Here is a 22,739-nt window from a genome sequence, read left to right as displayed (position 1 = left end):
CCCAAACAGCAAGCAATGCAGATGTTGAAGGACTTGCTTTTGTTGCTTTTAAGGATTATAAACAGAACACAGTGAACTAGCTGTCCTGTTCCCTCATGAGACTAAACAAACCTGTGTATTTCCTCCCCTCAATGATAAACTACCAGACCAGATCAGGATGCAGGGATCAACATTGTATAATGGGACCCGTGGAGCTCCACCTCTTGGAGCTCCACGGGTCCCATTGAAAAGGCTGACTAGGGAGAAGGCTGACTAGAGAGAAGGTGACCAGCTGACTACAGGCATGCACACTCTGTACCAGCACATGAGAACAGGTAGGACCCACACTCTATAGAGATGTATTTCTCTGCCGTAAGCTGTCAGGTCAATTACAGGCTGAAGATGTAGAGCTGAGAATTTCATGTGTTCCAATACAGAAATGATTAGATTTTGTGAGAAGGCTTGTGAGAGGTAAGATCTATGGGATTGTTGCTGTTAAAATCTGTAAGAATCCTAACTAAATCTGATCTCATTCAAATTTGAATTGTTATGATATTATTTTGATTGCCATATTTCAAAATGAGTGATTCCTCACGAAACCAGGAGAAAATAATACCATTATTTTGCAGATTGTTATGAAAATTAAACCATAGAATAGTCCTTTGGATGAAGGATTGTTGACATATATTTGACATTTGTATCTAAAAGCATAATTGAGAAAATATTTATCAAAGTTGCCATATTTATGACATTTTGGCCTTACTCAGGCCTCCTGTAAGACTCCATAATGTTTCATCTGTAGGTGCTACAAAGCAAAAATATGTGTGTCGTATGAAGCTTTACCGCTTGCTTTGTCATATGACCTGTTTTTTGATTTCAATAATTGTACTTTAGATAGAAATGTCAAATATTTGTCAACAATCCTCCAAACGACCATTTTATGGATTTCAATTTAGTGAGAACTGGTATTGGTATTTTTCTGTCCTGGTTTTGTGAGCTAAGTGTTTCCATATCTTTAAATAGAAGAACAAAGTTTGACTTCTGGATTTTGAGTTTTACATTATGGCAGTTGATAAAAAATGGCCTCTTTTGCCAACTCACTGTTCTGTTCTCTCAGCATAGCTTTCAAATAGTTTAACACATTGAAACTCACAGCTTTCATAACAGTGCTTAGGAATTAACATTACAAGCAACAATGGTAGACATATGAAAATAACCATGTTAAAAATCTCTGGTTATAAGCCTGTAATTACTGATGTTAATGTACAGTATATTTGATTTACTAGGTGCCAGTTTTCTGCCTATTTACTGCAAGAGCAGCTGTACATCATATGATTGGGATCTCTGGTATTTTGGGAGGTTGCTGGATTGAATCCCTGAGCTGATAAGGTACAAATCTGTTGTTCTGCCCTTGAACAAGGCAGTTAACAGGTCGTCATTGTAAATAATAATTAGTTCTTAACTGACTTGCCTAGTTAAATAAAGGTAAAAAATATATATAATTAAACTTCCTAAAGTGGAGTACATGTACCCCCAGGGTTATGCACAATTCCATTGGGGGTGTGCCAAATTAAAAAGTACAAAAATGATTCACATTTTCAAACAAACCATTTATATTCGGGTGAGGTTTTTTTCTCGCCTGAGTAGCCTCGTTTCACGACCAAAAATCTAATTTAACAGCGAAATAACGAAATAACAACACAATGTCAAATACAGATAGCCTAGTCAAGTAGTTAACATTCAATCACATGAACCATTACGCTCTCACGGGAATTCCACTAAAGGTCCGTATGTAGCCAAACGTAGCTGCTGCTCATGTTGGAATCTGTACTGATGGCACAAAAGCCATGACAGGGAGACATAGTGGAGTGGTAACGCGTGTGCAATCAGTTGCTCCCGACACCACTTGGGTACACTGCAGCATCCACTGAGAGGTTCTTGCTCCCAAGGGAATGCCTGAAAGACGTTTTGAACACTACAGTGAAAATGGTTAACTTTGTTAAAGCAAGGCCCCTGAACTCGCATGTATTTTCTGCACTATGCAAAGATATGGGCAGCGACCATGTAACGCTTTTACAACATACAGAAGTGCGCTGGTTATCAAGGGGAAAAGTATTGACACATTTTTTTAAATTGAGAGACGAGCTTAAAGTTTTCTTTACTGACCATCATTTTCACTTGGCTGACCCCTTGCATGATGATTTCTCACATGGCTGGCATATCTGGGTCATGTTTTTTCTCGCCTGAATGATCTGAATTTAGGATTACAGGGACTATATTCAATGTGCGGGGCAGAATTGAGGCTATAATTAAGAAATTGGAGCTCTTCTCTGTCTGCATTAACAAGGACAACACACAGGGCATTCCATCACTGTATGATTTTTTTGTGTGTAAATGAACTCAAGCTTACCGACAATGTCGAATGTGATATAGCGAAGCAGTTAACGCAGGCACTTTCCCCGAAACGGATGACACAAACAACTGGATTTGTTATCCCTTTCATGCCCTGCCTCCAGTCCACTTACCGATATCTGAACAAGAGAGCCTCATCGAAATTGCAAGAAGCAGTTCTGTGAAAATTGAATTTAATCAGAAGCCACTGCCAGATTTCTGGATTGGGCTGCTCTCAGACTATCCTGCCTTGGCAAATCGCGCTGTTAAGACCATGATGCTCTGTAACGGCGTTCTTCGTTTGTCAAAAGAGAGTCGGACCGAAATGCAGCGTGGTGGTTACTCATGTCTTTAATGAAGGAAGAGGGATACATGAAATAACTATACAAATGCAAAACAACAAAACGGAACGTGAAACCTAATTACAGCCTATCTGGTGAAACTACACAGAGACAGGAACAATCACCCACGAAATACACAATGAAACCCCGGCTACCTAAATACAGTTCCCAATCAGAGACAACGAGAATCACCTGACTCTGATTGAGAACCGCCTCAGGCAGCCCAGCCTATACAACACCCCTTCTCAACCGCAATCCCAATAATATAAAACCCCAATACGAAATACAACAACATAAACCCATGTCACACCCTGGCCTGACCAAATATATAACGAAAACACAAAATACAACGACCAAGGCGTGACAGAACCAAAACCATAGGGAGGGTCCGGGTGGGCGTCTGTCCATGGTGGCGGTTCCGGATCGGGACGTGGACCCCACTCCATTAATGTCCTAGTTCCTCCCCTTCGCGTCCTGGGATAATCCACCCTCGCCGCCGACCATGGCCTAATAGTCCTCACCCAGAACCCACAGAACTGAGGAGCAGCTCGTGACTGAGGGGCATCTCGGGACTGAGGGGCAGCTCGGGACTGAGGGGCAGCTCGGGACTGAGGGGCAGCTCGGGACTGAGGGGCAGCCCGGAACTGAGGGGCAGTCCGGAACTGAGGGGAAGCCCAGTACTGAGAGGAAGCCCAGTACTGAGAGGAAGCCCAGTACTGAGAGGAAGCTCAGGTAGGTAGTAGGCTCCGGTAGATCCTGGCTGGCTGGCGGATCTGGAAGATTCAGGTTGACTAGCAGATCTGGAAGATTCTGGTTGACTGGCAGATCTGGTAGAATCTGGTTGACTGGCAGATCTAGAAGATCGTGGCTGACTGGCAGATCTAGCTGCTCTATGCAGACTGGCAGATCTGGAAGAGACTGGTTGACTGGCAGATCTGGAAGAATCTGGTTGACTGGCAGATCTAGAAGATCATGGCTGACTGGCAGATCTAGATGCTCTATGCAGGCTGACAGCTCCTTGCAGACTGACAGCTCTGACTGCTCCATGCAGGCTGACAGCACCCTGCAGACTGACAGCTCCTTGCAGACTGACAGCTCCTTGCAGACTGACAGCTCCTTGCAGACTGACAGCTCTGGCTGCTTCATGCAGACTGACAGCTCTGGTTGCTTCATGCAGACTGACAGCACCTTGCAGACTGACAGCTCCCTGCAGACTGGCAGCTCAGGCTGCTCCGAACAGGCAGGAGGCTCCGGCAGCGCTGTAGAGGAAGGCTCTGATAGCGCAGGAGGGAAGGAAGGCTCTGGCTGTGCTGAACAGGCGAGGCGCACTGACGGCCTGGTGCGTGGTGCTGGAACTGGTGCTACAGGATCGAGGACACGCACAGGAAGCCTGGTGCGGGGAGCTGCTACCGGAGGACTGGTGTGTGAAGGTGGCACAGGATGGACTGGACCTTGAAGGTGTACTGGAGAGCCTGAGAGCAGGACTGGCACAGGACGTGCAAGGCTAGGTAGGTACACAGGAGGCCTGGTGCGTGGTGCTGGAACTGGTGCTACAGGATCGAGGACACGCACAGGAAGCCTGGTGCGGGGAGCTGCTACCGGAGGACTGGTGTGTGAAGGTGGCACAGGATGGACTGGACCGTGAAGGTGTACTGGAGAGCCTGAGAGCAGGACTGGCACAGGACGTGCAAGGCTAGGTAGGTACACAGGAGGCCTGGTGCGTGAGGCTGGCACATTTTTCACCAGCCGACTAACACGCACCTCAGGACGAGCATGGAGCGCTGACCCAGGTGCCATTAAATCCCTGACACGCTCCGTCGGACGAATATCGTACCTATAGCACCATGCTAGCAACTCCCTCATTACTCTCTCCTCCACTTTCCCCATTAACTCCTTCACAGTCTCTGCTTCGCTCACCTCTAACACCGGCTCTGGTTCTGGTCTCCTCCTTGGCTCCTCACGATAAACAAGGAGAGTTGGCTCTGGATAGACCGGACCGTGCAGGCGCACTGGAGCTCTTGAGCACCGAGCCTGCCCAACCTTACCTGGCTCGATGCCCACTCTAGCCCGGCCAATAGGAAGGGCTGGTATGTGCCGCACCGGGCTATGCACCCGCACTGGAAACACCGTGAGCTCCATAGCATAACACGGTGCCTGCCCGGTCTCTCTAGCCCCCCGGTAAGCACAGGGAGTTTGCGCAGGTCTCCTACCTGGCATAGCCATACTCCATTTAAGTCCCCCCCCCCCAATAATTTTTTTGGGCTGCTTTTCGGGCTTCCTTGCCAACCGTGTTCCCTCGTATCGTCGGCTCCTATCTCCGGCTGCCTCTGCTCTCCTTAGTGCCTCCACCTGTTCCCATGGGAGGCGATCTCTTCCGGCCAGTATCTCCTCCCAAGTGTTAACAACCTTTACCATCCAATACGTCTTCCCATGTCCATTCTCCGAATAATTCATCCTCCTTTTGCTGCTCCAGCTGTCGCTGCCTGTTTCCACGCCACTCGGTCCGTGTGTGGTGGGTGATTCTGTAACGGCGTTCTTCGTTTGTCAAAAGAGAGTCGGACCGAAATACAGCGTGGTGGTTACTCATGTCTTTAATGAAGGAAGAGGGATACATGAAATAACTATACAAATGCAAAACAACAAAACGGAACGTGAAACCTAATTACAGCCTATCTGGTGAAACTACACAGAGACAGGAACAATCACCCACAAAATACACAGTGAAACCCCGGCTACCTAAATACGGTTCCCAATCAGAGACAACGAGAATCACCTGACTCTGATTGAGAACCGCCTCAGGCAGCCCAGCCTATACAACACCCCTACTCAACCGCAATCCCAATAATACAAAACCCCAATACGAAATACAACAACATAAACCCATGTCACACCCTGGCCTGACCAAATATATAACGAAAACACAAACTACAATGACCAAGGCGTGACATGCTCTTTGCAACCACGTACCTATGTGAGAGTGGATTCTCGGCCCTCGCTAGCATGAAAACTAAATACAGGCACAGACTGTGTGGAAAATAATTTAAGACTGAGACTCTCTCCAATGCAACCCAACATTGCAGAGTTATGTGCATCCTTTCAAGCACACCCTTCTAACCTGTGGTGAGTCATTCACAATTTTCGATGAACAAATAAGGTTTTATATGTAAGATGGTTAAATAAAGAGCAAAATGATTGATTATTAGTATATTATTTGTGCCCTGGTCCTATAAGAGCTCTTTGTCACTTCCCACGAGCCGTGTTCAGACAAAAACTAACACTCATTCTTATGTATCGTATAGTGTGTGTGTGTATGGCACGCTTATAATGATGGCAAAAAACAACATTTGAGAGTGCGCTGACCCTGGTGCTAGAGGGGGTATGCAGCTGGAGGTTGAATGTTTGCAGGGGTACGGGACTATAAAACGTTTGGGAACCACTATTTTAGAGGATGCCAAAGGATCCATAAAACAGGCTTAATTCATGAGTGAAGCCATAACTTATTCAAGCTGGGATGGGAACTCCCCACCCTTTCAACCTTGCACTATGAATTTACCAGAGCTCTATCAACAAGTTAGAAAGAACACAAAAAGAGAACATCAATTAATTTTAGCAAGCTGGTGAAATACCTGCTTAGGACCTGAAATGACAACTCACTTCAAGATTTCAACAGTGCGTTTTATAACAGTCTAATCAGGATTTTTTTTAAATACATGATATATCATATATAAATTATGTTTAACATAATGATAAAGTATTGATGCTTGTTGTCCTAAAACAATCTCATTCCCCAAATTGACCCCCAACCTATCCCTCCCATGGTCACATTGTGATCTTTCGTCGACCAATTGTCCACCATCTCGAAGGGCTTTATAGAACTAAATAAAATCCCTTCCCTGCCCCACCTTGCCCCCCTTCCAAATGTTCCATTGTCCGGGCACACAGGAACAGATGAACCAGGGTCTAATCTAGTACTTTTTCTCAGTGCACAGACAGAACAGACAATACCAGCTGAATTAGAGGGGCTGTTGCTTCCACAGGGCATCTGATTTGAGGAGCGGGATCTGTCCTGACAGGGCTCAACCAGACATCCTAACCCACTCATATAGTATTTCAGCCAGCCCATCACACAATGACACATTGCACAATCTTAGCCCATAACACACAGGTTGCTTGCATTTGCCCATATTCGATTCGTCCTGGTAACCTTAACTTTTTTAACATTGAAAAAATGAAACGAAAAATGTTTACGTTGTACAGGTGTGAAATGCTGTGCAGTAAGGAAACTTTTTTGCCCAAAATCCTACAACCCTTAGAAAATCTATCTTTTCAAATGAACAACATTTTCTTCAGAACAACCTACAACAGTTATATTTATACCCTGGCTGTTCTAGTCTGTGTTTGCATCAGACTACTTTTGTCATTGTAACAATGTAGCTTTGTTTCTTTTTTTAATAAAAAAAACCCACAAATAAACAAAGCTACATTGTTACAATGACAAAAGTTGTCTGAAGCAAACACAGACTAGAACAGCCAGGGTATAAATATAACTGTTGTAGGTTGTTTTTGAAGAAAGTGAGATATTTTTACACTGTTGTTTATCTCTCCTAGTTGAGGTGGCACCATGTAGCAATCCCTGGCGCATGGCCTGTCTACTGGGCATTTTCAACTTCCTGGGGTCGGTCACACCCCTCCATGTGGCTCCCGTGATGACTGGCCTCCGCTCCGCCTTTTCAGCCACGCGGACCAATAGCATCCTGGGAGGCACTCAGAACGCTGTGACCTTCAACAAGCTCCTAGTCAACACAGGGAGTGATTTCAACCCAGACACGGGCCACTTCCGCTGCAGAATCCCTGGAGCCTATTACTTGTCCTTCACGTTGGGGAAATATCCCAAGAAGATGTTGTCTGTCATACTGGTGAAGAATGGGCAGGAAGTGCAGGCTATAGCTTATGACGATTACAAAAAGAAAGGGAGGAAGGTCCAGAGTCAAAGTGTCATGATCAGCCTGAGGGCCATGGACACAGTGTGGCTGATGCTGCAGGACAGTCCTCAGTATGCTCTATACAGCAACGCTGGACCTTACATCACCTTCACCGGTTACCTGGTGTACCCCGACATCTCCACCACTGGCTATCTCAACAACCGCCTATCTCTGTCAGGGCAGCCCTACCCCAACTCCAACTGTCCCCCTCCTGGAGACCACATGTACGGCTGGAGTGGTAGTGCTGAGGCCCCTGTGGAGCCTCGCTCTGCCTTCTCCATGGCCAGGACATCCCCGGTCCTGGGGGAGAATGGTGGCGGGCACCAGGAGAAGGAGCCTCTGACCTTTGATGTGGAGTACGTCAACATTGGAGGGCACTTTAACAAGACGTCGGGCCGCTTCACCTGCCGCTACCCTGGTGCCTACTACTTTGCCTTCACTGTGGGGAAGCACCCGCGCAGGGCAGTGTCAGTCAAGCTGATGACAGGCCAAGGCGAGGTGCAGGCCATGGTGTTTGACGAGGATACGTCCAGGAGGAGGGAGATGCAGAGCCAGAGTTTGCTGCTGTCGCTCCATAGGGGGGACAACGTGTGGCTCTACAGCCAGCAGGACGAGCGCTACGCCGTCTACAGCAACCAGGGACGCTACACCACCTTCTCAGGCTTCCTGGTCTACCCAGACGTTGAGCCCACCACCACCACCAGCCAGGACCTGGACAGAACTCACTTCTGAGGGCTCAAAGTTCTTCAAAACACACTGGACCCTCCTAGAAAATGTACATGGTGCTATGGTTACAAAATCTAAAGTGTGAATGTCAGTGCTAAGTTGCACTATGCTTCATAGGCTTTGTTTAGAACCGCTGTAGTCAGCTTCTGGGTGTGGATGGAACAACAACAGTAGCAACCTCTAAACAATGGGGCAGAGATGTACATATATTATACACATCTTATACACAGATACACATTTGTTGGCCATTTATTGATTTCATAGTATTATATCATTCCACAAGATGGGGCTGGGAGTTCATTTTTTGGATACAACGACAAGCTTAGACATTATTACACATAATCATGTAATGTTTCTCTTTATTACCAAATTGTCTGTGGATAAGTGGGTGATTTTCTGTTTTGTTATTGGCTGCGTTTAAACCAAAGTTATGGGTTACATGTTAGTATATGATGCTGGATCATTAGAATTCTTTGGATACCTCATGATTTTTTTCTCTCATTCGCCAAAAACTATGTGTTACAATAAGTAGAGCTTTCCTAGGTAATCTTTATATATACAGACATGCTTAGGGACATAATTATTTATCCTTACTGAGCAGATGTGTTTGCAAAGACTCAGAAAAACTCAGAAAACCATTTAATCATTTAACTTGTGTAGTGATTGCATTGAGTAGACTACTATGTAAATACTGCATAGTTTGCCTGAATGACTGTATGGACTTAGATAACCTGAATGTGATGTAGTTATGAATGTTTGATATATTCTGAATGCATAGTGAAAGAATATTCATTAAAGGAAAAGTTTACCCAAAACCCAGAAAAAAGTGTATTCCATACATTGAAAGTAGTTCAGTGGAGTTTGCCCTCTCCCCCTCTCTCTCCCTGTAGGTCAACTGACTTGTGACATTGATGGATGCAGGCCTCGCTATGCTCTGTTGCCAGTTAATTAATGATTCAGAAATCTGCGAAGTGTGGACAAATCCATTGTTTTATTGAAGGCGTATGGCCGAATCAGCTATTTTTTGTCAGGAAATGTGTACTTTTCCACCTAAAACATTTGCGATTATTTTACATAATTATTTTATGTAACCAAATGCCACAGCGCATGTGCGCTCTTGGGGGAATCCCTGCTAAGTAGAAATGGCACTGTATGCCCTTCTTGAACTGAGCCTGAGTATTCGCATGAAGAATTGTGGCAAATTGAGCTTCAGATGGCAGCTGCTGCTTTACATGCTGACCAGACCGGAAACGTTGCGTGCTCGAGCGTTGCAAAATAAATGTAGAAATCCATGTTATTCAATTATTGCTCCCACACTGCTTGCACGCGCCAACAAGCGTCTGCGTTGCCGGGGGCTAAAATCATTCCTATTTCAGACGCAGAAATCTCCTCATTGGTTTATAGAAGCAGGTACCCAAGTGCCATCTCCTAATTGGTAATACCCACGTGGGTGATTGAAAGTCGAACTGTTTTGCCGGTCGTCGTGGTAATACTATGAACGTTTAGATGCCAATCACCATATAAGTTCAAAGATGAAAAAGCCTGAAAGGAGGAGAGATGACTAGAAAGGATTCGGTTGACCGTTTTATGTGTGGATTAATTGTCGGAGTAGAGGACCTTGTGATTTCAGGTAAAATAACAACTCAATGTTTATATTCCAGGACAAATTAGCTAGCAAGTGCAATCTAGCTAGCTAAATTGCCATACATGTTTAATGCTTTTCGACCTGTCCCCAAATTAATGTAATTGGTTCAGAGTTTGTTTTGATATTTTAATCTGCGTGTCGTGCTCGCGTTTGGTGTGGGGGGACAAAATACATTTATGCACGATGGCACACGCGTGCAGCCGGTTTGGGTTCCGTGATAGCCATCGAAGCCGTAGCAGTAGCTGGACCACAGCCCCAACCATCCTCAGGATCATCACAGACTGACTGGTGGTGTAATTGTGGCAATTGCGCTCCAATGCTGCGAAGGAGGATTGTTTGTGCTGCGGATCATTTGATTATGTAACTACAATTCTTATAGAAATGGAGGAACATAATTATGATAAAGAGCAGTTAATTTGCTTTTGAGACCACAGGGATATTGCTGCCCAGATTAACTCTGGTGTCCTTGAAACATTTATCCGTATTCCAAAAACGAATTGGAGACGCACTACTCTTCCAGCTGGGACAAATGGACAGTTGTCTAATGAGTAAGTAGCTAAACTTTACTTTAATGAATGATTGCTTCTCTTAAACCTTTATTAATGGGGATATTCGTGGGTTTTATGTTTTGACATTAGCTCAAAACCCTATATAGCCTATGTTTATATATCACAGTGTTTTTTGTATATTATATTCTGTAATATAAGGTGACACAATGTCTATTGTCCACCGCCCGTCATAAATACATAGGGCACATATGCCATCCTGTAGAGCACCTAGGCCTGTACTGTATGTCTACATTATATGGTGCAATGGTAATAACGCAATACGAACACCATGAACTTCAAGAATCAGGCTGGCAACGGAGCAGAGCAGGCCTCTATCCAGCAACGCCACGTGACCGTTTTTGCAGCTTTTTCAGTACAGCACTATGTTTGTTTATCCCATTTGTAGCTCTGTGTTGTTGTTTTTGTCGCACCTCTTTGCTTTATCTTGGCCAGGTCAGAGTTGTAAATGAGAACTTGTTCTCAACTGGCCTAACTGGTTAAATAAAGGTGAAATAAAATAAAAAATAAAAGGGAGAGAGAGGAGAGAGAGGGCAAACGCCACTGATCTATTTTCAATATATGGAATCACTTGGGAGTTTTAGGATTTGGGTAGACTTCTCCTTCAAGCAGCAGTTCCATGATTCAAAGGTCATCCATGGGATCCAAAAAGTAATGGCTGAAATTGATCCATGTGTGATTTAAACTTCTCTTGTATAAGAAATAAAAAATGTACAGTTATGTTATTCAATATTTTTATTATTCTACCTCCCACACAGTACATTGAGCAGAAAACACCCTATTAAAGGCCAACTTGCAAGATTCTCAGAAACGTGACATTTTAACCCAGTGTCAGTGAGTCACAAATATGTGTTCTTTTGGAGAGTATCATTGTTGATCCTAAGTAGTTGACTTCATATGCAGTTTGTTCAATTTGAGCAGGCACTCCTTGAAGGCTCATAGACTTTAGCAAAGCACTTTCTAACTTTGCTTGACATACAGCAAACATCTAATGCTTGTTCTGAATTCAGCTAGCAGTACTTACTTTGTCCTCTTCATCCCAGGTGTGGACATAAGGCTGCAACAAGGAGGCTCGGGAAGAAAAAAACATAACAAATACTATATATTTGGAGTAGAGGTCTTACTGGATCCCAAAATTGAGATCTGAACCGAATTGGATCCATTAAATTCCAGAAATGATCTGGTCATTTAAAAAATATATACACAGTATCAGTCAGAAGTTTGGACACACCTACTCATTCCAGGATTTTCCTTCTTTTTTTTCTTTAAAAAAAAACTATTTTCTACATTGTATAATAATAGTGAAGACATCAAAACTATGAAATAACACATATGGAATCCTGTAGTAATCAGAAAAGTGTTAAATAAATCTAAATATATTTTAGACAAAACACACCTCCAGGCTGGCTATTTGACCAAGACTGAGAGTGATGGAGTGCTACATCAGATGACCTGGCCTCCACAATCACCCGACCTCAACCCAAATGAGATTGTTTGGGATGAGTTGGACCGCAGAGTGAAGGAAAAGCAGCCAACAAGTGCTCAACATATGTGGGAACTCCTTCAAAACTGTTGGAAAAGCATTCCAGATGAAGCTGTTTGAGAGAATGCCAAGAGTGTGCGATGCTGTCAGCAATGCAAAGGGTGGCTACTTTGAAGAATCTGAAATCTAAAATATATTTTGATTTGTTTAACACTTTTTTGGTTACTACATGATTCCATGTGTGTTATTTCATAGTTGTGTGGTTTCATTATTATTCTACAATGTAGAAAATAGTAAAAATAAAGAAAAACCCTTGAATGAGTAAGAGTGTCCAAACTTTTGACGGGTACTGTGATAATTACATTGTTTGCTCTATTATTGAAAGAATGGGGATGGCTGCCATTTTACGGGCTCCTAACCAATTGTGCTGTTTTGTGTGTTTTAATGGATTGTTTATAACTTATTTTCTACATAATGTTGATTCTACCGTCTCTTATGACCGAAAAGAGCTTCTAGATATCAGAACAGCGATTACTCACCTCGAACTGGACAAAGATTTTTTCTTTAATGAGTCTGACGCAAAGGATATCATGTTTCTCCCAGACAAGGCCCAAATCCCATCTGCACGAAGAAAAGAGTGAGTCGGGAGTTTCAAGTTCCTTGGTGTCCACATGACAAACAAACTTTCATGGTCCCAACACATGAGGGCATGACAACCTCGTTTCCCACTCAGGAGACTGAAAAAATTTGGTATGGGTCCCCGGATCCTCAAAAAGTTCTACAGCTGCACCCTCGAGAGCATCCTGACCGGTTGTATCACCACCTGGTATGGCAACTGCTCTGCTTCCGACCGTAAGGAAAGGGAATTTTTTTTGTCAAAGACTCCAGTCACTCAAGTCATAGATTGTTCTCTCTGCTACTACACGGCATGTGGTACCGGAGCGATTCTAGGTCCAAAATGCTCCTTAACAGTTTCTACCCACAAGACTGCTGAACAATTAATCAAATGGCCACCTAGACTATTTGCATTGACATCCCCCCCGCCCCCTTTTTTTTACACTGCTGCCACTCACCGTTTATTATCTATGCATAGTCACTTTACCCCTACTTGTTTTGTTATTTTATTGTGTTACTTTTTATTTATTTATTTTGTATTTTTAAAATATTTTCTTAACTCTATTTTCTTAAAACTGCGTTGTTGGTTTAGGGCTTGTAAGTAAGAATTTCACAGTAAGGTCGACCACCAGTTGTATTCAGCGCATGTGACAAATAAAATTGGATTTGATTCATAACCTGTTTGTTCATGTGCCTTGCGACCATAATATACTGTATAGGTCTAATGGCTGGGACAATAAGAAGCTACAGTGGCAGAATAAATTCCGACCACACCTTTGTTTCATCACAAAAACGGAGGCCAACCTATGTCCGGTGAAGTACACAAAGCATGTTGCATGTAACAAACAGTTACATGCCCTACAGCACGATCAAGCAAGTTAATGTTTCCCACATTATTTGGAACACTAAACAACTTTTAGTTGTTCAAGCAAATTGAAAGAGAGACACAGAGAGACAAAAGGTGTTTTATTTTTGAGGCGATTAATTCATCCCCACCAGGGTAGGGCAGCACCATACAACATTCCAATGTTATAGTCTTGTGAATCTCTCAGGCATATTTTCTGATTGGAAATGGGAAAAATGGGAAAGATGGACAAACTACATTCATATTATTATTTATTATTATTATTTAAACGTTTTGCTCTACAAAAGACACATACGCTTAAAGTACACACACTAGTGAGAATTTCTGGGGAGAAAAATAGTCATTTGTTTTTACTTTCTGTGGATTCTCAAATGACCTCCCACAGATCCAGCTTCCACAACTGGAAGGCATTACGTCATTGGCCATAACCCCACTCCTCCTGTAGGTTAGGTTACCTCGACACAGAGTTGACTACCGTTATCTGTAATCCAGTAGCATTGCTTTGAAGAATGTCACAGTACCTACACACTGAAAAATGACACCTATTGTAGATGCAAGACACCAAAACCTACTTTATTAAACAAAAAAATCATTCCAACAAGTCCAGAACGCTGGTGAAGGAGTTGGACATTTTCAAAAGTTCTTACCAAAGAGGGCTTCGGAAATGAAGGAATGGTGGATGGCAACATGCATGAAACATACAGGCTGACAGAAAAAGCGGCACCATCCATTTATCCTCACCAACAGGTAACATTACCCAGCTAGACCTACTATATTTGGGAATGGGGTCACTCATCATTCATTCAACACTAGTCAAATGACCGCATAGCAAAGCCTGTTATCGTGGTTTACAGTAGTTGAATTGTTTATATTTGATGTTGAACTGTTTTATATACACTGAACAAAAATAGAAATGCAACATTCAACAATTTCAACGTTTTTACTGAGTTACAGTTCATTTAAGGAAATCAGTCAATTGAATACATTCACCCTAATCTATGGATTTCACATGACTGAGAATACAGATATGCATCTGTTGGTCATAGTTACTTTTTTAAAAAGAAGGTAGGGGTGTGGATCAGAAAACCAGTCAGTATCGGGTGTGACCACCATGTCTCATGCTGTGTGACTTGTAGAGTTGATCAGGCTGTTGATTGAGGCCTGTGGAATGTTGTTCCACTCTTCTTCAATGGCTGTGCGAAGTTTGGATATTGGCGGGAACTGGAACGATCTGTTGTCCAGAGCGTCCCAAACATGCTCAATGGGTGACATTGTCTGGTGAGTATGCAGGCCAAGGAAGAATTTGGACGTTTTCAGCTTCCAGGAATTGTGTACACATCCTTGCGACATGGGGTTGTGCATTATGATGCTGAAACATGAGGTGATGGCATGACAATGGGCCTCAGGATCTCACCACAGTTTATCTGTGCATTCAAATGGCCATCGATAAAATGCAATTGTGTTCGTTGTCTGTAGCTTATACCTGCCCATACCATAACCCCACCACCACCATGGGGCACTCTGTTTACAACGTTGATATCAGCAAACCGCTCGCCCACACGACGCCATACATGCTTTCTGCCATCTGGTGAGGACGACAAGCATGCAGATGAGCTTCCCTGAGACGGTTTCTGACCATTTGTGTTGAAGTTCTTCAGTTGTGCAAACCCACAGTTTCATTATATGTCCGGGTGGCTGCTCTCAGACGATCCCACAGGTGAAGAAGCCAGATGTGGAGGTCCTGGGTAGGCATGGTTACACGTGGTCTGTGGTTGTGAGGCCGGTTGGACGTACTGCCAAATTCCCTAAAACGAGGTTGGAGGCGGCTTATGGTAAAGAAATGAACATTCAACTATCTGGTAACAGCTCTGGTGGACATTACTGCAGTCAGCAGGCCAATTGCACACTCCTTCAAATCTTGAGACATCTGTGGCATTGTGTTGTGTGACAAAACTGCACATTTTAGAATGGCCTTTTATTGTCCATGCACATGGTTCTTGGCAAAGGAGAAATACTCACTAACAAGGATGTAAGCAAATTTGTTCACAAAGTTTGAAAGAAATACGTTTTTTGTGCCCATGGAACATTTCTGGGATCTTTTATTTCAGCTTATGAAACATGGGACCAACACTTTACATGTTGCGTTTATACCCTGCTAAAAAAACAAAGGGAACACTAAAATAACACATCCTAGATCTGAATGAATGAAATATTCTTATTAAATATTTTTTTCTTTACATAGTTGAATGTGCTGACAACAAAATCTCACAAAAATGATCAATGGAAATCCAATTTATCAACCAATGGAGGTCTGGATTTGGAGTCACACTCAATATTAAAGTGGAAAACCACACTACAGGCGGATCCATCTTTGATGTAATGTCCTTAAAACAAGTCCAAATGAGGCTCAGTAGTGTGTGTGGCCTCCACGTGCCTGTATGACCTACCTACAACGCCTGGGCATGCTCCTGATGAGGTGGCGGATGGTCTCCTGGGGGATCTCCTCCCAGACCTGGACTAGAGCATCCACCAACTCCTGGACAGTCTGGTGCAACGTGGCGTTGGTGGATGGAGCGAGACATGATGTCCCAGATGTGCTCAATTGGATTCAGGTCTGGGGAACGGGCGGGCCAGTACATAGCATCAATGCCTTCCTCTTGCAGGAACTGCTGACACACTCCAGCCACATGAGGTCTAGCATTGTCTTGCATTAGGAGGAACCCAGGGCCAACCGCACCAGCATATGGTCTCACAAGGGGTCTGAGGATCTCATCTCGGTACATAATGGCAGTCAGGCTACCTCTGGCGAGCACATGGAGGGCTGTGCGGCCCCCTAAAGAAATGCCACCCCACACCATGACTGACCCACCGCCAAATCGGTCATGCTGGAGGATGTTGCAGGCAGCAGAACGTTCTCCACGGCGTCTCCATACTCTGTCACGTCTGTCACATGTGCTCAGTGTGAACCTGCTTTCATCTGTGAAGAGCACAGGGCGCCAGTGGCGAATTTGCCAATCTTGGTGTTCTCTGGCAAATGCCAAATGTCCTGCACGGTGTTGGGCTGTAAGCACAACCCCTACTTGTGGACGTCGGGCCCTCATACCACCCTCATGGAGTCTGTTTCTGACCGTTTGAGCAGACACATACACATTTGTGGCCTGCTGGAGGTCATTTTGCAGGGCTCTGACAGTGCTCCTCCTTGCACAAAGGCGGAGGTAGTGGTCCTGCTGCTGGGTTGATGCCCTCCTACGGCCTCCTCCACGTCTCCTGATGTACTGGCCTGTCTCCTGGTAGTGCCTCCATGCTCTGGACACTACGCTGACAGACACAGCAAACCTTCTTGCCACTCATCCTGGATGAGCTGCACTACCTGAGCCACCTGTGTGGGTTGTAGACTCCGTCTTGTGCTACCACTAGAGTGAAAGCACCGACAGCATTCAAAAGTGACCAAAACATCAGCTAGGAAGCATAGGAAATGAGAAGTGGTCTGTGGTCACCACCTGCAGAACCACTCCTTTATTGGGGGTGTCTTGCTAATTGCCTATAATTTCCACCTGTTGTCTATTGCATTTGCACAACAGCATGTTACATTTATTGTCAATCAGTGTTGCTTCCTAAGTGGACAGTTTGATTGCACAGAAGTGTGATTGACTTGGAGTTGCATTGTGTTGTTTAAGTGTTCCCTTTATTTTTTTGAGCATTGTATTTTTGTTCAGTGTATTTATAAACCACAAGATAGATCGTATGTCATACTGATCCAGTCCAAACTGCTGTGCCTGGGTCCAAACAATATCATGACTACAAGTGTATTAGTCAGAAGATGATTTGCCAATACTAGGGGTGTTATCAGATTACTTTTTACAAAATCTGGCAGACTTGACAATATAAGTCCATTATCCCATTGGGAGATCTTTTCTTTAAATAATGTCTCCAAGTTTCTTTGGTCTGCAACGGGGGGTCACATTCAAGTAGCCCATCACGAAGGCTCACAGAACAACGGAGCAAAGCCTACACAATATCAATTTCCAACATCTGAAAGCGGTGTCATGTCTTATTGCATCGCAGTCATAAATTCTGAAATGGTTCGATGTTCAGCTTTGGAAATGGTTGCAGCTACTGAAATGGTAGGCGTCAGGTTGAAATGTTTGTTGTCCTCTCCTCTCCCCCATTCATCCATCCATCGATGCAGCCTCTATGTATCATTCACTGTACGTCCCAGATCTCACAGAGGAGGGGGGTGAACTTGTGGTCGCTCATGCGCCAAGAGGTAAGCATCTCGGCGTGGTGGTGATTGAGGGTTCGCAGTTCGGTCAGCCGTCCCAGGAGACGGGCAAAGTGCTGGGGCTCCAGCGGGTGCTGCATTGCACAGAACTTCCTGAGCAACTCCAGCATAGGCTCCTGCAGCCTCTCCACTGCCTGCTGGTCTTTCAGGTATGGCCGGTCTGTAGAGGATAATAAATTAAAGGGGAAGTTCCGTATTTTACAACCTAATGACAGATGGCTTTTCACCCTGAAAGTAGTCTATAGGCGGAAAGAAGCTGTATTCCATGGTTCAGTTTACAAACTTCAGATAACTTTAGCCACCACTAGCTACAAATGATTAATAGAGGCATGCGGCACATCAACTTTAAGCAACATCAAACCAAATAATTGAGTTTATTTCAGTTGATTTGACCATTATATTTTTACTTGTGCCACATGCCCAGCAGTCAGCTCACCTGGTGACAGGATGGTAATGGCGGTGAGAAGGGCGTGTTCTTCCAGCATCATCTGGAGTTCCCCAATGCTTTTGTAGAAGTTGAACATGGGTGTAATGAACGCCTCTGATATTCCTGGAAAAGATGTGGAGACGCGTATTCAATGCACAACCATTGGATGGCAGTATTTTCCATAGATGGCAGTATAGTTCATATATCACTGAGGGGAAAGGGTTAAAATGGGTACAAAGGTGTAAGCATAGATGATGTACTGATACTTACTATAATTCCCATACAGTCCCACTATAATGAACCAAAAGATGTGATATAAGATTTGAGGTAACATACTATTGGCGTATACCTTTTGCAGATTTCAATTAAAAAAATACGGAGAGCAGAACTACCCCCACCTCCGCCAAAACAATTCACCCCCTCCAGTCAGATACATCAGAGCCATAAGCTTTCAGAAATGCCAGGAGCACACAAAGAGGGAGAGAGGGGGACAATAGGGCTCTTGATGTTTAGATAAAGAACAATAGCCTCTTTAGACACCACATCTCTATTTTCCCCTCAGACTGGCCTTTAGCTTGAATATCTCTCCACCAATCCATTCACTCTGGAGAGGTGCCAAGAGACGGAGTGACGCAGTTTATGGAGGATAAATCATTGGCATAGCTCTAACTGATCCAGTCTGGCATCAGAAGGCATCCCTCTTTTACTCCCCTACCACACTGCCTGGCACAATGCCCATACGCGCTCACAACGGAATGAACCCCAACCTGGCGGGCAGTGGTCAGTTTACGTGGGTAATCCACACCTGGCCAGGGATCAACACGTCCGTACACTGCTAGTCTGCCAGCATCCTTGTCAAATAGATCAACAGATAGAGCAGGCCCATCCATTATTCATACCAGACCTGCGTGGCTGCCTGCAGACAGATCTAATCTACAGTACAGTATGGGAGTTGTGTGTGTGTGTGTGTGTGTGTGTGTGTGTGTGTGTGTGTGTGTGTGTGTGTGTGTGTGTGTGTGTGTGTGTGTGTGTGTGTGTGTGTGGTGGAGGAGAGGGCTGGAGGCCCTCACAAGGTGATGAGTCAGAGAGGAAATGTACATGTTCATACAACCACAGATTGTGGTAAAAAAAAATACAACTTCATGATAATAGTGATGATAACCACCATTTTTTCTAGTAACAGTAGTATACTTGTTGGTGTATATTAGAGTATTGTCATAGTATTTTCCCTTAAATGCTCCAGATTCCCAGTATGAACGTACCACTCTTACGTATCCTGTCCTCCAGCACATCTGTGTGTCCATGGGGTAGCTTCCTGGTAAACACCTGTGCTGAGCGCAGGAACATGGCCTCCACTGCCGAGCCCTTTAACAGAGCTATCTGATCCTCATGGTCCAGGGCAGAGAAACCTGTCAGGGCCGTATCCACGCACGCACACAAGCATGCAAACACAGTCAGGAGAGGCTATTGCAAGGAGGAAGGGAAGGAAGGATGGACCTCCCCTACGGTTTGTGAGAAATGAAAAAATATGAAACAGAAAAAATCCTGCTAGTAAATAAAACTAGGCAAAATAAAGTCACTCAGTAGAAGCCTCAACAGAAAGACATTAGTTAAGGAAGACTTTTCTTTCCATTTCAATGCAGTGTAACAGAGGTGGTTTGGTGAACTATGCTGCTGTGATGAGTAACCTTGCCTGAGACCTGAAGACTTGTGTTAGCTTCCTGAGTTAATGCCTAGACCTTTGCTCAGTGGACGAACACAGTCTTGTGTCACTGTAATGACCCGTATCAGTACCCGCTCTGACTTATGATATTAAGTCAAAGAAGTTAATTGTTGTTATCATGTTGCTATTGTGCTGGAAATGTTTTATGTTTGTGCTTTTCTAATAACTAACTTCTGTGTTCAATTCACATGCTTTTCTAATAACCGTTTTCTGTGTTCTGCGAATCCTCACTATCAGTAGCTGCAGTTTGGCAGAACGCCCAGACAGTACGCCCTTTGTTTTAAGAACGAAATATCTCAGTTTCAAGGTCTCAGCTTAGAGAGAAGAGGCCTCGTGAGGTACTGGTCTGTTACATGTTATGAACCAGTATTAGTCGGTCACATGAATTAGACTATTAGTATGGAGTACAAAAGGCCAGAGGTTGACTGATAATTAATAGGAGTATCCTATATTCTACTTCTTTCAAGAGAAAAGGTTGGAATGACCATTATCATAGAAGTCCAGACCTGGAATGTTTTTGGTAAACTCCACCAGCACTTGAACATGACTGGTGGCCATCTCTGTCAAAAGGAGGAAGTTCTCATCTGCATTGAAATGCTCCTGTAGCTGGAGAAACAAGGGGACACAAAAGACAATTACAGAATGTGTGTGAAGTTTCATGACACTGCTGGCTGATAAGGAGAGTTGTGCAACTGCATCTAATATATGAGGGAGAGAACAGTCTGACTTCTACTGGGATAGAGCGCATGTGGTATAAGTCATTGCTGGAGTCTTACTTGGAAATCATCTACTCTGGGATATGTTACAAGGGTCTCTTATGGTGTCTTACATGAACTGTGAATAAGTCTGAGTTGTAAAGCATATACGATGGCTTGCTGAAAGAGAAATCATTTGCTAGAATTGTAGGAGATATCACATACCAGTTTTTTGGCCATGTCTTGAGGGATTCGATGTTTCTGGTAAGCTCCTACGATGAAGCTCAGAATAGCCTGCTGCTCTTGACTGAGCTCAATCTTCTCCTGAAAACCATTAGCAATCACTTTTTAATCTATTCTGTATGACACGAAGGCTATTTATGAGTCATACTTTTAAAGTGGCAGTCTTCGCTGTGAGTAATACAATTTGTTGGTGGCAACAGGGCTTTAGAAATGTTGATATATTCATAGTTAATTTTAACACTGGGCTGTCATTATCATGCTATTCCCATATCGAGTAATCAGTATAGGGCATTTAAAATCAAATCAAATTGTATTTGTCGCCCTTTGTATTCGGCGCATGTGCAGACTTTACCGTGAAATGCTTGCCTATGAGCCCATCCCAATTATGCAGAGTTACAAAATAAAAAACAATAGTAACACAATAGTAATACAAGAGGAATAAACAACACAATAATTAAGTATATACAGGGAGGATCAGTACCAGATCAATGTGGAGCTATATACAGGGAGTACCAGTACCAGATCAACGTGGAGCTATATACAGGGAGTACCAGTACCAGATCAATGTGGAGCTATATACAGGGAGTACCAGTACCAGATCAACGTGGAGCTATATACAGGGAGTACCAGTACCAGATCAATGTGGAGCTATATACAGAGAGTACCAGTACCAGATCAATGTAGAGCTATATACAGGGAGTACCAGTACCAGATCAATGTGGAGCTATATACAGGGAGTACCAGTACCAGATCAATGTGGAGCTATATACAGGGAGTATCAGTACCAGATCAATGTGGAGCTATATACAGGGAGTACCAGTACCAGATCAATGTGGAGCTATATACAGGGAGTACCAGTACCAGATCAATGTGGAGCTATATACAGGGAGTACCACTACCAGATCAATGTGGAGCTATATACAGGGAGTACCAGTACCAGATCAATGTGGAGCTATATGCAGGGAGTACCAGTACCAGATCAATGTGGAGCTATATACAGGGAGTACTAGTACCAGATCAATGTGCAGGGGTAAGAGGTATTTGAGGTAGATACAGAGTAGCAGCAGCATATGATGAGTGTGAAATTGTGTGTGAATGTGTGTGCATGTGTCGGTATGTGTGTGTTATGTGTGTGTATGTGAATGTGTGTGGGTTTTGTGTGAGAGTGTCAGTGTAGTGTGTGAGTGAGTGTGTGTATATAGTGCATTTATATAGTCTTGTGAGTGTGCAAGATAGGGTCTAATCCAATCAAATGTTATTGGTCACATACACATATTTAGCAGATGTTATTGCAGGTGTAGCAAAATGCTTATGTTCCAAGCTCCAACAGTGCAGTAGTATCTAACAATTCACGACAATACACACAAATCTAAAAGTAAAATAATGGAATTAAGAAATCTATAAATATTAGGACGAGCAATCTCGGAGTGGCTTTGACTAAAATACAGTAGAATACAGTACATACATATTGAATGAGTAAAGCGGTATGTAAACATTATTAAAGTGACAAGTGTTCCATTATTAAATTGACCAGTGATTCTTTGTCTATGTCCATAAGGCAGCAGTCTCTAATGTGTAAGTTTGAGTAACCGGGTGGTAGCCGGCGGTGATGGCTATTTAACAGTCAGATGGCCTTGAGATACTAGCTGTTTTTCAGCCTCTCGTTCCCAGCATCGATGCACCTGTACTGACCTCGCCTTCTGGATGATAGCGTGTTGAACAGGCCATGGCTTGGGTGGTCGATGTCCTTGATGATCTGTTTGGCCTTTCTGTGAC

At 43.8% G+C, this 22,739-nt stretch overlaps 2 protein-coding genes across 7 annotated transcripts in view; one reads left to right on the top strand and one right to left on the bottom strand.

Moving 5' to 3' along the window:
• Window positions 1-223: 223 nt before the first annotated feature.
• Window positions 224-11,400, top strand: c1qtnf13 (C1q and TNF related 13). The gene is made up of 2 exons (XM_035797752.2): window positions 224-314; window positions 7,320-11,400. Exons 1-2 carry the CDS (start codon window positions 284-286, stop codon window positions 8,423-8,425), a joined length of 1,137 nt encoding a protein of 378 aa, XP_035653645.1. The 5' UTR covers window positions 224-283; the 3' UTR covers window positions 8,426-11,400.
• Window positions 11,401-15,675: 4,275 nt separating this feature from the next.
• Window positions 15,676-22,739, bottom strand: part of LOC118401096 (bile acid receptor) — a 32,238-nt gene continuing 25,174 nt past the window's right edge. For 5 of the 6 annotated variants that reach the window (XM_035798321.2, XM_052474825.1, XM_052474826.1 and 2 more), the window contains 5 exons: window positions 20,946-21,044; window positions 20,532-20,631; window positions 19,565-19,711; window positions 18,312-18,425; window positions 15,676-18,035 (listed from right to left, as the gene is read on the bottom strand). In XM_035798321.2, coding sequence (XP_035654214.1) covers window positions 17,797-18,035; window positions 18,312-18,425; window positions 19,565-19,711; window positions 20,532-20,631; window positions 20,946-21,044 — 699 coding nt within the window. In that variant the 3' untranslated portion in view covers window positions 15,676-17,796. The remainder of the gene's footprint in view (window positions 18,036-18,311; window positions 18,426-19,564; window positions 19,712-20,531; window positions 20,632-20,945; window positions 21,045-22,739) is intronic. The other variant, XM_035798322.2, reaches the window with a different exon arrangement.

This window comes from Oncorhynchus keta, chromosome 22 (assembly GCF_023373465.1).
Source record: "Oncorhynchus keta strain PuntledgeMale-10-30-2019 chromosome 22, Oket_V2, whole genome shotgun sequence".
NCBI classification, from domain to species: domain Eukaryota; kingdom Metazoa; phylum Chordata; class Actinopteri; order Salmoniformes; family Salmonidae; genus Oncorhynchus; species Oncorhynchus keta.
The sequence above is the reverse complement of the archived record's forward strand: the minus strand, read 5'-3'. Positions and strand labels throughout refer to the sequence as shown.